This window comes from Melospiza melodia, chromosome 28 (genome assembly GCF_035770615.1).
Source record: "Melospiza melodia melodia isolate bMelMel2 chromosome 28, bMelMel2.pri, whole genome shotgun sequence".
NCBI lineage: Eukaryota > Metazoa > Chordata > Aves > Passeriformes > Passerellidae > Melospiza > Melospiza melodia.
Window position 1 is genome coordinate 2,938,894 of NC_086221.1, and position 16,142 is coordinate 2,955,035.

General features: G+C 48.4%; 1 protein-coding gene across 1 annotated transcript in view; it reads right to left on the minus strand.

Annotated features, from left to right (window-relative positions):
- Positions 1 to 14,777, minus strand: part of IPO9 (importin 9) — a 41,225-nt gene extending 26,448 nt beyond the window's left edge. Inside the window, exons 1-6 of the mRNA XM_063178221.1 lie at positions 14,618 to 14,777; positions 4,663 to 4,724; positions 3,978 to 4,064; positions 2,259 to 2,460; positions 1,690 to 1,778; positions 1,273 to 1,359 (exon numbers count right to left, since the gene is read on the minus strand). Coding sequence (XP_063034291.1) covers positions 1,273 to 1,359; positions 1,690 to 1,778; positions 2,259 to 2,460; positions 3,978 to 4,064; positions 4,663 to 4,724; positions 14,618 to 14,768 — 678 coding nt within the window. The 5' untranslated portion in view covers positions 14,769 to 14,777. The remainder of the gene's footprint in view (positions 1 to 1,272; positions 1,360 to 1,689; positions 1,779 to 2,258; positions 2,461 to 3,977; positions 4,065 to 4,662; positions 4,725 to 14,617) is intronic.
- Between the last annotated feature and the right edge of the window lie 1,365 nt (positions 14,778 to 16,142).

Genomic DNA, 16,142 nt, shown 5'->3' on the forward strand with positions numbered 1-16,142 from the left:
CCCCCAGGCTTCAAAACCAACCTGGGGTGGCTCCATCACACACACAATCACCCCAAACCCTGTGGCTGGCATTTATCTCCCCGCAGAGCCTCCATCCCCCAAACCAAACAAGCTGAGTATCAACAGCTGGCCTGAAGATTAACAGGATGATTCTTCCTAGGAAAATGCAACAAGTATTTTTCCAGATGTCAGAGCACTCCATAATCAGTCCTTGGCAGAGCAAGTAATACAGGACCAAAATAATTTTATTGAGATTATTCCTCATAAATCCAGAGCCAGGACACGCAAGTCCTATGTTTAAATCAATTAGGAAATGCCATTTATAAAAAGATTCCAATTTTTTTTTTTAATAAAATTTCAAAGGTTCAAATTTCATAGAAAAGGTTTAGTATTCAATGTAACGGACACTTTCAGCCCTTCTCCAGAATAAGACAGAGGAGTTACTACTATCTCTTAGATACTGGTATCAGCTGCATGATACAGTGCATGAATAACCTCCTCATGGCAGTACAGATACAATGTAATTACCAGAACTTTCCAAAAGTCTGCACTGGGTTGCTAGCTCCCTGTGCAAACAGGGAGGGAACAGCCTCTAGATTGAGAGTCACCCTTCCCTATCCTCACACCCCAAAAAGTTAAAAATAACCATTTATTGTCTGGGAGTGCTGGAAAAGCCACTTGTCAAAGGCCTTTTACAATGCAGATGTGCTCAGTTAGAGCCAGACAGCAGACTCACATCTAAAGCTGCTTGACTGCTGTGTTTGTTTCTTAACAGCTATTCTTCCAAAACTGGGCTGGGTTTGGCTTCCCCCACCCCTTCAGAAACAAGGCCAAGGCACCTCCTGAAGCACAGGGTGAAGCTCCAGGAGCTTGGAACCAAAGCTTTGCCCAAGGGTGCCTCGTTACCGAAGGCCTGGCAGGTGACTGGGACAGGGCTCAGCTGAAGGCTGGAAGCCAAGTTACAGATTTATAAACAAAGAGATGATACTCCATCTCCTCCCCATGCTGACTCCCCATTCCCTGAGCTCTTACAAGCATGTCTGTTGATAAACCATAAATTAACCTTAATTATGGAAACCAAGTCCCACTATCAAGGCATGCATGTAAAGCAGGGAGTCAGCTACTTTACATGTATTAAATTACAGCCTCTTCCCCCAAATTCCAGCTGACACAATATGTAATTTTCCAGTGTTTCATTTCCATATTAACAATTATTTAGAACCTCACTCAGTTTGAATTCAAAGCATCTTGTATGTCAAGTTAAATTCTTGCCTTTTCCAGCTCCTCCATGTTACAAATCATGTGGGCACACGTGGTAAATATCTCCACTGCACGTGACCTCGTGCGAATCCCATACACCTGGACAGAAGTTAAACATCAGGAACACAACATTCTTCTTACACAAAATACTTCCTTTAATTATATTTTAATTGTATTTCATTTTTGCTTTAGATTTACTCTCTTATTTTATTATTGGCTTCAACTCTTCTGTTAAAACATTAGCTGCCATCAACTATCATATCATCAAGAAAATTCTTTAAGTCTAACTCATGCTGCTGTATGACTTAACCATTAAATCTGAAGTTTCTCTGTTCCAAGAAACATTCCCACTAATTTAATAATGGGAATTATTTCCCACCAATGGGAATTCATTTCCCACCAATACCAACCTCACTGTGAAGATCCTACCTCTGCCATTGTGAAAATTTTGTACATCTCTGGAAGAATAACTGGAGCTACATGTGGCATCTGTATGTCTGTCACTTCTCGGGTAAATTCTAAAAAATGGAAAAAGAAGAGAAGTTCTTATAAGAAATCCAATCTTATAAGAATCCAAATCTTATAAGAAATCCAATCCAAAAAATGTTTCTAGAGAACACCAACAACAGAACTATTGGGAAAAATTAAGAGAAGTGAAACATGCTGATTTGCACTTCACTAGACTAGGGTCATCTGATCTACCTGAGGCAATCCTCAAAGGCAAGCAGAAAATATCACACTAAAAAGTGCAGGTATCTGGAAAGCAGGATGTTACAGTCCAAGTCCCTTCTGAGCTCCAACCTGCAGCACAGCACCTCCTTCCCCAGCTCTCATGACACCTGCTGAGCACAACTCCACAGCCAGCAACAGGCACCAGGGGAAGAGAGGAAGACAATTCCAACTTCTTCAATTTGGATGAAACATGACACAATACTGGCACAAGGAAAAGCCCGAAGAGCTCCCTAGAGCAGCCCTGCCCAGGCACGGCAGCCACAGACCTGTGAGCACCCTCATGGCTCCGTGCACCGCGTTGACATCGCCGCTGACCAGCATCTCCATGAGCAGGTTGAAGAGCTCGGGCCAGGCCTCGGGCCAGTCCCAGTGCGCGATGGCTGACACGGCGTAGGCCACGCTCGAGCGCACTTTGCTGATGGACTCGCGCAGCCCGCTGGGCAGCAGCTCCCTGATTGCCACTTTGGCCTGGGGAAACAACAGCATTCACAACAGAGCCACAGCACGATCTCATTTTAAAAATCTAGACCTATGGCTGCGTCCTGATATTGATTCAATACAAAATGAATCATCGTGGAAAATTCATCAAAATGAATTTTTGTTTTACAAAATGAATAACCGATGATTATTCTCAACTAACCACAAAGATATTGGGACCCTATAACTAATTTTTGGTGCATGAGCTGGAATAGTAGGTACTGCCCTAAGCCTCCTCACCTGAGCAGAACTAGGCCCACCTGGAGCCCTTCTAGGAGACAGCCAAATCTACAATGTAGTTGTCACAGCCCATGCTTTCGTAATAATTTTCTTCATAGTTATACCAATTATAATTGGAGAGTTCAGAAACTGACTAGTTCCTCTAATAACTGGAGCCCCAGACATAGCATTCCCACAACAACATAAGCTTCTGACTACTCCTCCATCCTTCCTTCTCCTCCCAGCATCTTCCACAGTCGAAGCAGGGGCTGGCACAGGCTGAACAGCGCACCCTCCACTGGCCAGCAACCTAGCTCACACTGGAGCCTCAGTCGACCTCGTGATCTTCTCCCTACACCTAGCTGGTATCTCTTCAATCCTAGAAGCAATCAACTTCATTACAACAGCAATCAATACAAAACCTCCTGTCCTCTCACAATACCAACCCCCCTATTCATCTGATCAGTCCTAATTACCGCAGTACTCCAGACAAAACCACTCTTGCACACCCTGTAATTTTTTAGAGAAAACTTCATGGTGTGTTTTAACATAGCATCATCTCACACACAGCATCAGACAAGCACAGAGTAAACAGCACACAGCTGCAACTACACAGGATGTACAGATCTACATGGAAAACATCCAGAGTTAGCTGAGATAAATCCCAGCTCCAGTGTCAGGGACTGTGTTTGCTTACTTTGGAAGATTTCAGTAAACAAGAACAGTCAGCCAGCCCTGAAGGGACAGGAAAAAACAAAAGCCACTTCTGGGACACAATTCAAGCAATTATCTCTGGATGGGATGAATCATATTCTAGATTTGAAAGATGCTCCAGTCAACAGTCAGAGTGGAAAGGGCTGGAATCTCTGGCCATCTTAGCTGTTAAATACTCCTGCTGAGCAGATTCTCAATGAAACACAGCAGCTTTAACCTAAAATTTGTCATGGGAAAATAAGTCCCAGGATGTACAACAAAAGATTTAGCAAATCTCCAAAAAAAAGACTGCCAGAACCAGTATTGGTGAAACTTAGGAAGCAGCTTTTCTTCTAGTCTTGTTATGAGAGTAACAGGAGCATTGTGGCTGAGCTTTCCCTACAGGAAGCAGCCCAAGCTTCTCAAGCCCAGTTGTTTTAGGTGACTAAAAACAGATTTTTGAAGTGCAAATTGTCAAAAAACCGTCACTGAAGCCATTAATCCTCAAAATACACATGGGTGCTGGTACTTCTTTAAGTGTCTAAAGAGTTCATATTCTTGATGGATAAACCAGATAATGTAAAACCAAGTCTTACCCTTTCTGTGGTCTCTGGAGGTCTAAACTTGTCAGACTGAGAGCACCAGTGAGTTTCCACATACTGCTTGAGAATAACGGACGCCAGCTGTGGCAGGAGAGAGGTCAGCAATCAGGGACACATCCTGCAACCATTGCAAGGATCACCCCTGACCCATTTGCTCAGCCTCCTGTCCCATCATGCTTCTTTTAGAGGGGCAGCAGGACTTGCCAAAAATGTTAAAAATCCATGAAATGGATCACAGAGTTACTGCAGTAAAAAGAACTGCTGGGCATCCACTGAGCAGCAATGGCCTGCACAGCACTGACCCAGGGCAGCAGCTCTAGAAAGGCACAAGATTCAGGTCACAAAGTAACTAAAGGAATATAGAACAAAAACTTCCTTTCCAAGGAGGAAAACACCTCCAGAAAAAGTTTCTGCAAAGAGAAGCCACACTTCTGCTAGCTGATGTCTACCACCCACCTCCTAAGCTGTGTCCATTTCCAGTACAGTATTGTCTCAGCACCAGGTTTATTAAGTAAAAAAAAAAAAAAATTCAACAAATGTTAAAGTATAACACCAGAATAATGTTGAAAGAAAGACTCAGAATGCCATTTCCAATATTTCACCTGAAAGCATGGAAGAATATTTTAAAAACTAAGGAAATTTCCACCTAAATTCTTTCTGCAGTTCCAGGAAAACTCACCTGCCGGATGGCCAGAGCTCCCTGAGGGTCCACAGTCAGTTCTGCCAAATGAACACCAAATTCTGCAAGGAAAAAAACCAAATATCGGTATTGTAACTTTTATTGCCACACAGCAAAAGTCATCAAGGTTTTTGGAAAAGGACATCATACCAATTGAGTGACTCATATGCAAGAAGGAAAAGGCAATTCCAAAGCACAGCTACTCAAATAAATCATAAGCATTGTTTCTCCCCTGTGCTCTTCACAAAAATTTCATTTATTGTCTTGGCATCTTATTTTCTTTTTTCATGGGCAAAAAATTTTGCATTGCAGGCTAATAACTAGCAAATTACTTAAATGCATATATAAAAGTCTTATCTATAATGTAAAATCACTACTCAAGTTTCTACAGGAGAGATGCATGGAAAAGATGCAGGATGGAGTAAGGCAGCAGCAGAAGGGCAGGCAGCAGTGCCTCTGTGGACACCCTGGGTTCATCCACAGGGATGTGCAGGCATCACTTCAGCTGTGCCAGTGCTACCCCACCAGTGCCCAGGACACAGCAACACCTTCCTGAGCAATCCCTGCCTGGGACAGCGACACCAGCACTGCCTGGACAGCCCCCAGGGCTGTGGGACCTTGTCCTGCAAAGAATCTGTCCAGAGAAAGTCAGAGCTTCTTGCGGCTTCTTGCCAGGCAAAGGCAAAATTCAAACACTTGGAACAATCCTGTTGATGCTGAGCACAGGAAATAAAAGCTTGGAAGAGCAGCTGTTCTGATATGGTAAATCCATACAACTCAATAAATTTGCTTAAAATTGCAATTTTAAGTTACAGGCAGCTGCTAACTGGCCTAAATACTTCATTTAATTTCACCAGTCTGCTTAAGAAACACATTTGTGATGTTTCAGTTCTTAGAAGTTGTGGAGCAGCAGTTATGCCCTGGGGTCCTGTCAGCACACCCTGCCTCCTGCAGACAGGCTAAACGTGCTGACAGCACCCCTGACAAACACAGAATGAAAATTCTTCTAAAAGGAGTTCCCTCAGCAGCACATCTGAGGGCTTCACAAATGCCTGAGTGTCTCCTAATACCCACCTCACTGCTAAGAGGCTTTTCTGGGCTGGGAGATAATTGCCTCTCACTTTCCACAGCACACACTGAACATACCCAGTTCCCTTACCCTTCCTTCATAGATCATGCATTTAAGGAAGAGGAAAATAACCCTCTTATCCCAGCTGTGAAAGCAGGGAGCCTCATTCCAAGATGTACTTAACATAATACTTCTCTTAACTGAAGCAGTCATTATTCTGTGTGCTGTCTGTGATTTCCATGATCAAGTGTGGCATTGCATTTCAGCCCCATCTTTAAAGGGTAAGTTGGAAGGGTATAAGGAGTATAAATGGAAAGCTAAAAAGGGTAGAAATAGATATAAAGGAAATCAGAGTAAGTGCAACTGCTTCACACAGCTACAACTCAGTATATTAGTTCACAATCCTGAATTTGTTTACATATTTGCATTTGATGTACTCTCTCTGCATACACTGCAAAGCTGGAAGGGACCCACAAGGATCATCCAGTCCAGCTCTGTCGAATGGTTTACACCCTACAGAGAGGAGCAGTGTCTGCACACAGTCCTCCAAATTATGTGGTAAGGAGGTTTGATGGCAGCAGGAGGAGGTTTAATCATGGCCTGTGATTTACAATATTTAGTTTCTCCATTTTCCTTCACCTTAGTTCTGCTCCCCAGGCAGACTGCAGTGCCATTGTTGGGACACCAGAGCCACTCACAGGTGCAGTGACCCAGAGTTCTGTCCTGCAAACCCCTTGGGTCTGACAATAACCACTGACACCCCCGCATCCACACAGGCTTTCAGCCTGATGTCCTGCTTAAAAATATGACAAAACTGCACCTTCTTAACTGAGAAATTACCATTGTGGCAAATTACTATCAGGAATCCTGCTGAATTCAGACCACTCACACCCAGCACTTGTTTAAGGAATAAGCCAGCTCTCCTGTCAAACCAAAATCAGAGGGATTTATCAAGAACAGATCACATAAAACAGTACTAGTTGTGTAGCAGCTATTTATCCTATTGTTACAGACAGTGACAAGCTGTTTAAGGAGCTGCTCCAAGAATATTTCCAGGGACTGACATTACACTGATCCTTGTACAGCTCACTGGCTCCTCTTTTCTCAAAGGATGGTTTATTATTGGGATCTTTCCCAGCTGGCTGGAAATATCATGGGTAAATGCAGTTCAAATGGACCCTGATAGGCGATTCCTCCACTTATATTTTGTAAATTTGAGATATCAGAAAGACCAAGTCTTCTCCCCAAGATAAAGTCTGTAAACCTCAAAGATTAGAAGCTTTTAATGAAGCTTTATTTAAGTGCTCTGGCATAGACAGCACTTGGCAAACACATTTTCTACTGGCTCTGCTTCTCCTCCTCATTAACCTCTATATTAATAAAATCAAACCCTCCTCTTCTATCTACCACATAACCAGTTTATGTAACCTCTTCACCCCCAACATTTTTGCCAAACAAAGCCACATGAAACCAAAAATTACTTGTAAGCAAGCAGGAAGGAATAAATGAGCAGAAGTTTCTAGTGAATCTTTGCACCTTGAAAGGGGTCAGCACTGACCAAGTCCAGCTCAGCATGGACGTGCTCGGGAGCTGCTGGAGGTCCCTTTGGTTGTCTCTGCTGGGAGCAGAGACAGGGTGAGCAGGAGAAAGGACTGTGGGGCAGTCTGGTGAATCCAGGTATCCCATGGCCACTGACACTCCAAACTAAAGCAACACTTGGTCTGCAGAGCCTGGATCTCACCACCACCATCACAGCAGCACCAGAAACTGAGTTCCCTTTACTCAATACTTGCCCACCTTTGTGCATCCTGGTCCTCAGCCACACAGGCACAGATGTTTTCCACAGGACTGGCTTTCAGTAACATCATCATAAAGAAACTTGTGTTGAAAGGGACCTTGAGAGGTTACCCAGTCCAATCTCCTGCTCAAAGCAGGGCCAGCCACGAGATCAGACCAGCACAGAATGAAATGAGGACCTGCAGACAGTCAGGAGGAATCACCAAGCAAGAATCTAATGCTGAGCCAGAGTTCTGACACTCTACACATGTGCTGCCTTGAGGAACTTCTTCATCCTCCATCATGATGCTCAAGAACTGCTCCGAAAGCATTCCTTTTGTTAGCTACCTCTAAAACTGCATTCATATTTTCCTCATTTCTCAGCAAAAGACAGAAAGATTGAGGTCACTCTTCTCCAGAAGCTGAGCTGGTTTTAAGTATCTCCTTTGAAACCCTTCTTCACAACTTCTCTCTACAAACATACCTGCAGCATTTCACAGAGCAAACACCAGGGTGGTGTTTGATACTGACAGGCAGCATCATATGTTGCAATGTGGCCATTTCTTGTTTCAACTTCCCTGCTACAAATCAGTTCAATGTTAAAGTTTACTCCATCAAGAATTCAGCTCAAGACACCCACAGGACTTTTCACTCATCTCTGCCCATCACTCACTCTACCACAATTGAAGCTACAGCCACAAAAGCACCACAAAACCACATGTTGTGGTCATGTCTTCATATTCTCTAGAATCTCTCCTTCCAAACAATGCTTGGGTTTATGGACTCACATAAATCATGGACTCACAGAGTACCTGAGGCCACACTGCAATCCCTCCTGAGCCATATTAGAGCAGATCTGCTGGGAAGGAGCTGACCACAAGCAGGAATGTGCTGAACCAGGGAAGCACAAGTGATGCAATGTGTTCTGTGCCATTATGGTACCTGTAGGTGCTCTGGCACAAACTGACACAAACTGTATCATGAAAACAACATCAGGGAATCAACAAGTTCTAAAGCATCAAACTGAATGTGCTGAGCCACCTGCTCTGGGAGAAGAGATGGTGAAAGAACATTTACAAAACCCATAAAGCAAATCTCCCATTCTGAAATCACACCAAGTCAAAGCACTGGTTATCTCCTGGACAGGACTGGTTTCAAACAAGATGGGCAAGAGGGTCAGCATGCCCAGACTGACACAGGAGTCATTCTGCCAGGGTCAGCACCATCTTCACAGCCACCTGCACATCTCAGCTTCTGGCAGCAAAAAACCTTGTAAAGGACTGAGCTGAAGGTGCCTTTTCACACACGGGGTGTCACAACATAAGCCATGCTGAAGATGGCCTTATGATGCCTTTCTACCTGCAAAAAGGACACACAGAAACACATAAAACAGGCAAAAGAAAGGCAATTCTCCAGCCTGCAGTCATTCATCTCTCACCACCACATTTCCAGAGCACAAGAGTTCAGAAACTAAATACTGTCATCATAAAGCATCAAACTTGGAATCTAACCCGGCAAGCAGGGAACAGTGTTTTCCAGCTGTCTGAGGAGCTGCCATTAAACCTCCTTACCCACATAATTTAGAGAGTGTGTAAGCCATTCAACAGAGTTGGACTGGATGGCCCTTGTGGGTCCATTCCAACTCAGAAGTCTGTGATTCCCAGCAGTCTGAGCCCTCCTGCTGGACCTGAACTCCTCAGAGTTCCTGCTCTGGCATTCCTGGAGATCACCTGGGCTCCACACATGCTCTCCAATACAGTAAGACCCAAAGGAAGAGACCATTTTTCCACCCTGGGTAACTATCCTCAGGTGATATGACACTGGCAGTAGTGCACACCATCAGGGTGGTGTGTGATGCACCTGGATGGACCAGATAAAGGGAACAGAAGCTCCACTTCACCAGCAACACTCTGATTCCACAGTGGAGACAGACACACAGCAGCAGCTCTCATTTCTCTGCCTTCCCCCTGCAGTCTCAGCATTGCTTTTATTTTATTGATGTTCCACTAAAATCTAGAGCCAGCAAAGGTCACCAGGTGAGCTCTCCTCTTTCCAGAGACAACAGTGATGCACCTCCCATCCCCAATCTGCCACGTGGTGCCTGCTTCCTCAGCAGACAGAAGATGCAGAAGCAGGTGAGAGACTGAGCTGCTGAGGACATCAGGCAGCTGCCAAAGGGTGACATGGTGGGAAGAAACTGCTCCCATGTCCTTAATCAGAGGAGACATCCCACATTCCTCCAGAGCAGGTGTATGGAGTCAGGACAGTCCCCTTGAACAGTTCAGCCTGTTCCAGAGGTTTGGCTGTGCACTGCTACTCACTGCCAGCCTGCTGCAGGGAGCTCAGCTGCATCCTCCGCACTCACCATCCTCACCTGGCTGAAACCTGCCTGGAAGAGAGAGCAGCACACACCACACAGGAGAGCCAACAGCAGCATTGGCCCAACCACATCATACAACCCAAGGCATGAGCAGCTTAGGAAAAGAGGTGGGGGCAGAGCAGTGCTGCCCCAACACCCCCAAGGGAATGCTGGCATTAGGAACCTCCTGAAGTGGATGTTACATCCAACCACTGTGTTCAGTGGTTCTTGAGGAGGTTGTTCCTCCACAAATGTTAAATCATTTTAAAACTATTTCTACTTCTAACATCCAGCAACAATGAATTCCACAGTTTGCATACTGCAGCAACAGCCTAACTCTGCCTGTTTCAGATCCATTTCCCCTGACAGCCCAGGATATTCCATGATTCTGTGATCTCAGCTTCATGAAAAGTCACAAACAATCCCTCCTCACTCACCTTCTCTGTAGCTTATTATTTCAGGGCCTCTATCTCTGCTAACCCTTTCCCAGGCAGAAAAGCCAATTAATTATGTCTTTGAAAACAGAAGCTTTTCCACATTTCTGTGAGTGTCTGTGCTGCCTTTCTGCTGCCCTGCTTGGTCCCTGCAGGAGCAGCAGGCAGTAATGCATGCAGCACTGGCTGTGGAAGCATGAGGAATTTGTGATGGCTTTGTTCTCTGTTCCCTCCTTAACGGTCCATTTGGCTCACTGGAGCATGACAGGGCAGTGATTGGGTGTTTTCAGGGACCTCTCCACACACACAATGGGATTTCTTTTCCCAGGACAATGGTTAGGACCGCCCATAACTTTTTAGGGCATTATCTGGACTGGCTCCCCTTCCCCCAGCACTGCTCCGCTGCCCAGCCCTGACCAGCTACACCTTCTGTGGCTGCACTCACCCCACCTTGTGAAATCATCTTGTGATTTGTGCCACTGATTCTCACTCTGGCCAGACTGAGCAGCACTATCAGCAACTTTGTCCCCACCATTTACAGATGTGCTGAGCAGCTCAGCCTCTCCTGGACTCCTGACCCTGCCAGTCAGGAGCTGTGGTCAGGAGCTCAGTTTCTGCAAAAAAAGTTTCAGCAAGTGAACTTTCTAAGAGCTTTGTGGGAGTCCCAGGACTCCTTCAAACAATTCTTCTGCCACAACAATTTCATGTGTCCGTCTCTTCTCATTCCAGCTGCTGAATTTTAACCATAACAGACAATGCAAAACCCACTCCACTCCCCTGTGCCAGGCCCTGCTGCTCTTCACCTTGGAGCCCTCACTTGAGGCTGTCCCATGTTTACCAGTAAGTATGAAGCTGGTCCCTAAGTGGCAGGTTTTACAGCCCAACATTTGCACAGTAATTAAATGTTTGAGTCCCTCTAAACCCTGGGAGATCCATTCTTTAGCACGGGTAAATGGAACTGCTCCTACTCAGGCTTCAATCTGATGTGGATTCCCTGATGTGTCTCCTGTAGAGGCTCCTCAATGTTGCAAGTCAACATCAGCACAAGGAATTTGGCTCCTCTGCAGTCCTTCTGTACTGAATGTACCTTCCCAAGTCAGTCACTGGCTTTGAACACCTCTGAAACCTTTTCTGCTTCTGCAACATTTGAAAGCATTTTAAGTTTTTATGACTTTAACTAGTTCCTCAATCTCTTTTTGCCCTACTTTCCTTTGCTTTGCATTAAAAGTGCCAACACTTGTACTCTTTCCTATTTCTTCATTTCTATTTCAGCATCTTCAAGCTGCTTAATGATAAATTTTTTGGTCTTTTAAAGAACTTGTGACACCCATGATCTACATTTCTCTACCTCAGTAATATGGTGCTGGGACACACCAGATTCCTGCAGCTCCTCCTCTGGTTTTTGCAAGGCTCTCCATGCCAAAGACAACACAGAAAGGGGAATATGGCTTATTCCTCCCATGCTGCTTGACTAGTACGAGAGAGCAGGAATCAAAGGTGTGCAAAATAATTAAATATTTAATTTAATTTAAAATAATAAAACCTTGGGAGGTTTCCAGTCAAATCCCCATGATCAAAGCAGAATTTGCAGCATAAGATCAGGGTGCTCAGATTTTCTAGGCAGGTCTTGGAGATACTCAAGGATGGAAACAACACAGCTTTTAGAGACAATCTGCTTAAAAATTCCTTATATCCAGTTGCAACCTCTTGTTTTGGGTTTGTGCCCATTTATTCCTCATCCTCTCCCATCTCTCAGTTCCTGACAATCTCCTCATAGTTACCAGAAGCTGCTGTCAGACCCACTCCCAAAACCCTCCTGCTTCCCCAGTGGCAAACCCCTCAAGCCCAGCATCCCCTCATGCAGTGAGTGCTGCAATTCCCCCACCCCTTGCTGCACTCAGCCCCTCTGCTGCTGTGGCTCATCCTGGGCTGGCAGCAAAACCCCCCAGGAAGCCCAGGAGTGGTGTAAGAGCCCTGGGTGGAGAGGGCTGAGCCTGCCTGGCCCTGCTCACAGCCCGGGGGCAGGTGGGCTCAGGGCTCTGTGCTGGCCCTGCCCAGCTCAGCAGGCACTGGCATTTCCTGGCCAGGCAGAGCCTGACCCACGTCCCAGCAGTGCCTTCTCCTGTCCCAGAGCACAACCTGCTGTCTGTCTGTCTGTCTGTCCTTGCTGAACTCCTCTGGCTCTGCTCCTGCAGGGCCCTCAGGACACCAACTCCCTCCCTCCAGTTTGGTGCCACCTGCAAGCTGCTCGTGCAGCTTGAACAGATTTGTAAAAGCATGATAAAACAGAAGGGTACATGACTCCATTCCTCTTACCCTAACATCCACTACATGCAATTCTCCAATCCTGAGCTCTCAAAGGCACTTCAGGGACATCCATTGCCTAGAACCCTCAGAAAACATTCTTCTCTGGGAATCTGTCACCCAAATTCCTGTGGAAAGGTTCACACTCTTTGGGGAGAAGCTGCCACTGAAGTAGTGGCTGTTCCATGGTCAGTGAAGCTCCCAGAACTTCCAGATTTGTGCTGCTGCAATGGCATCAAACCACTCCATGAAACTCCAAGAGCTGTGGGGACAACACACAGAATTCCTGCTAACGCCAGGAAGAGCCAAGCTGAGTGTGGTACAAGCACTTTAAGGGAACAAACAACAAAAAAATTTTGTTGTACAACAACAAAATTTTATCAAACAATCTGCCTGCCTTCACTCCCAGAGCAGCAAAATCACAACACCACTCTTGACCCTGTCTCACCCTTACACCTTCCCTCTTTGCACCACAAATTGCCTCTGGTAACACTTCTGAGCCTCACAAAACACCTTCAGAGCAGTGCAATCAGACTAAAGGGAAGGCAAAACTTCCAGGAGGGTCCACAGACAACCAGCCCATGAAGCTGCCAGGCCACAGGCAAAACTTCAGGCCTGGGGTTGCAGTGCTGCACTCTCCAGCTCCTGTCACAGCAGATCATCTGCAAATCTTCCCTTGATTTCTACAAACTCCAGTGATTTGGGCTGAAGCAAAATAAAATGTTGGCATTAATAGGTTTTTAACTGTATCTTCCACACAGAAAAAGCAGCCAGTGCATGAACTGACCTAGTGCCACCATAAAAAGGCCAAAAGAGTAATGGAATGATTAGAGACACTGCTTGAACTTGGGGTGTTTGCTCATTTAGAATCTCTCTTTCCAAAGCCATAGGTCAGTTGCTATCCAGCTCCACTGTCCTCAGCTTTGAGACAGACAGTGCAGCTCTGTCACTGGAGTTTCACACTGGGTGAGGGCACAGCTACATCCTGGCCACCCTCAGCCTCAAACACCCCATGTACAGATGACAACCTGCAGGACATGGGCACACACCAGGACAGACATCTGGAGGTGAAGGCGATCCCTGTGGGAGCAGGGCAGGGTCTGCAGATGGAAGGGCTCTCCATGAGACCCTCCTGTGACAATCCTGGGGGCTCCAGCTGAGGTGGACCAAGGTACCCAGAGCCACAGCCTGCAGGGCCCACCCTGGTGAGCTCAGAGCGCTCCTTGGTGCCCAGGTCTCACACAGCAGCCCAGATCACCCAGGGCAGAGCCCGGCTGCCCCCGTGCCAGGGCAGAGCCCGCCGTGCCCCGCTGCATTGGGCCCAGCCCGTGCCCGCGGCCCCGAGCCCTGCTGCAGGCAGGGGCTGCTCCGGAGAGAGACACGGGGCTGCTGGAGCGGGTCCAGTGAGGCCACAAGGATGATGAAGGGTCTGGAGCATCCCTCTGGTGAGCAGAGCCTCTGGAGCTGGGCTTGTTTAGTCTAGAGCAGACTGAGAGGGAAATCTCAGCAATCCACACAAGCACCTCCACTTTGGCGGGTGCCAAGAGCTTGGTGCCAGACTCTTCTCAGCAGTGTCCAGCGACAGGACAAGGAGCAATGGCCATAAACTAAACCACAAGAAGTTCTATCTCAACATGAGGAAGAACTTTACATTGAGGGAGGCAGAGCGCTGGAACAGCTCCCCAGGGAGGTCGCTCTGTGCAGACATTCCGAACCCCCCGGGACGTGTCCCTGTGTCACCTGCTCCAGGTGACCCTCCCTGGGCAGGGGCTTGGCCTGAATGATCTCCAAAGGTCCCTCTCAACCCCAAATGTTCTGAGATTCCGGGAGAGACATGGGGCACACACCGACAGCCGGCAGGAAAGCAGCCGCGGCCGCCTCCTCCCGCCGGCTCCAGCGACGGGGCTGGAAGTGTCGGCCGAGGCCAGGGCGCAGCCATGAGGCGCCGGTACCGGGAATGGCTGTGGCGGCGGCCTGGGGTCCCCCCATCCCCTCAGCGCGGCCCTCACTCACCCTCCGTCACCTCCAGCACCTTCACCTGCTCCTCAGCAGCGGCTCGCACCGCCTGCACCGGGCACAGGATCCCCGTCAGCGTCTCCACCAGCGCCTCCTTCAGCCCCTGCGCCACCGGCCCGGCTCCGGGCCCGCCGCCGCCTCCCGCCATCGCCGCCCCCTCCGCGGGCCGCGCGCGCCAAACGCACCGCGCGCCGGGGGGAGGGGCCGGGCCCGAGCCCGCGCACTGCGCCCCCTGGCGGCGCGGCGGACCCGGGCATGGCGGGGCGGGGATGGCGGCGGGCTCGGGAGGGGCCGGGAATGCCGAGAGCCCGGGCAGGAGGGGCCGGGAATGGCTGACCCGGGAAGGAAGGGCTGGGAATGCCGAGAGCCCGGGCAGGAGAAGCTGGGAATGCTGAGAGCCCGGGCAGGAGGGGCCGGGAATGCCGAGAGCCCGGGCAGGAGGGGCCGGGAATGCCGAGAGCCCGGGCAGGAGGGGCTGGGAATGCCGGACCCGGGCAGGAGGGGCTGGGAATGCCGAGCCCGGACAGGAGGGGCCGGGAATGGCTGACCCGGGCAGGAGGGGCCGGGAATGGCTGACCCGGGCAGGAGGGGCGGGACAGGGGACCCTGCGGGGCCAGGGCAGCGCTCCCCTGGCACAAAGCTCCCGGCTGGGCCCAGGCCGGGCTGGGCTGGGCACGGTCAGAGCCCTCACGGCCCTGAGGCAGCTCAGGAGGGCCCGAACGGAGGGGCTGTCAGGAGAACTCTCATTGCAGGAGAGCTCTCATTGCAGGAGAACTCTCGTTGCAGGAGAGCTCTCATTGCAGGAGAAGTCTCGTTGCATGGAAAGAGACCTGCGGAAACCTGCCCAGAAAATGTAACCCCCAGGCAGCACCCTGCACACCCCGTGGAGCGGACAGCAGGATCAACGTGCTGGAGCCAGGATTGCTGATTGATTGATTGATTGATTGATTGATGGATTGATTTCTCTCTCTCTCCCTCTCTAATTAATCTCCTCCTTTCTTCCCTTTCCTCCTACCCCTCTATCCAAACCCCATTGCCATGGGTTAATAGAGTAGATCAGGGAATAACAGAGCAATTTCTATGACAAGTGTGTAATTTACTAATAAAGCTTTGATTTTTGGTGGACTGATTTTTGTCCTATTCCAGCAGGAGCATCCAGGGCTCGTGGCTGCTCTGTCCCCCATAAGGGTGGGATGCCACAGGGGGAGCAGGGACCGAGGCAGTGCCCAGGGTCCTATGGAGCCCCCAGAGCAGGGACTGCCCCGGGGTGCAGGCACCAGGCACAGGGAAGAAACACCTCACAACCTCTCTTCCAGCACACAGATGTGGTGAACACCCCGTGTGAGTCTTGAAGAGCCCACCTGTGTTCTCTGCAGCTGTTTATTGAGGAAGTATAAGCAACTTTACAAAGCATTTACAAGTATTAAAAAGCAGTGTTGACCCATACAAAGTGGGTTTCTTACCTGGGGGTGGTGATGGAGTTGTGTTTGGGATGGGGATAGCAGTTCCCACACACTAGGAA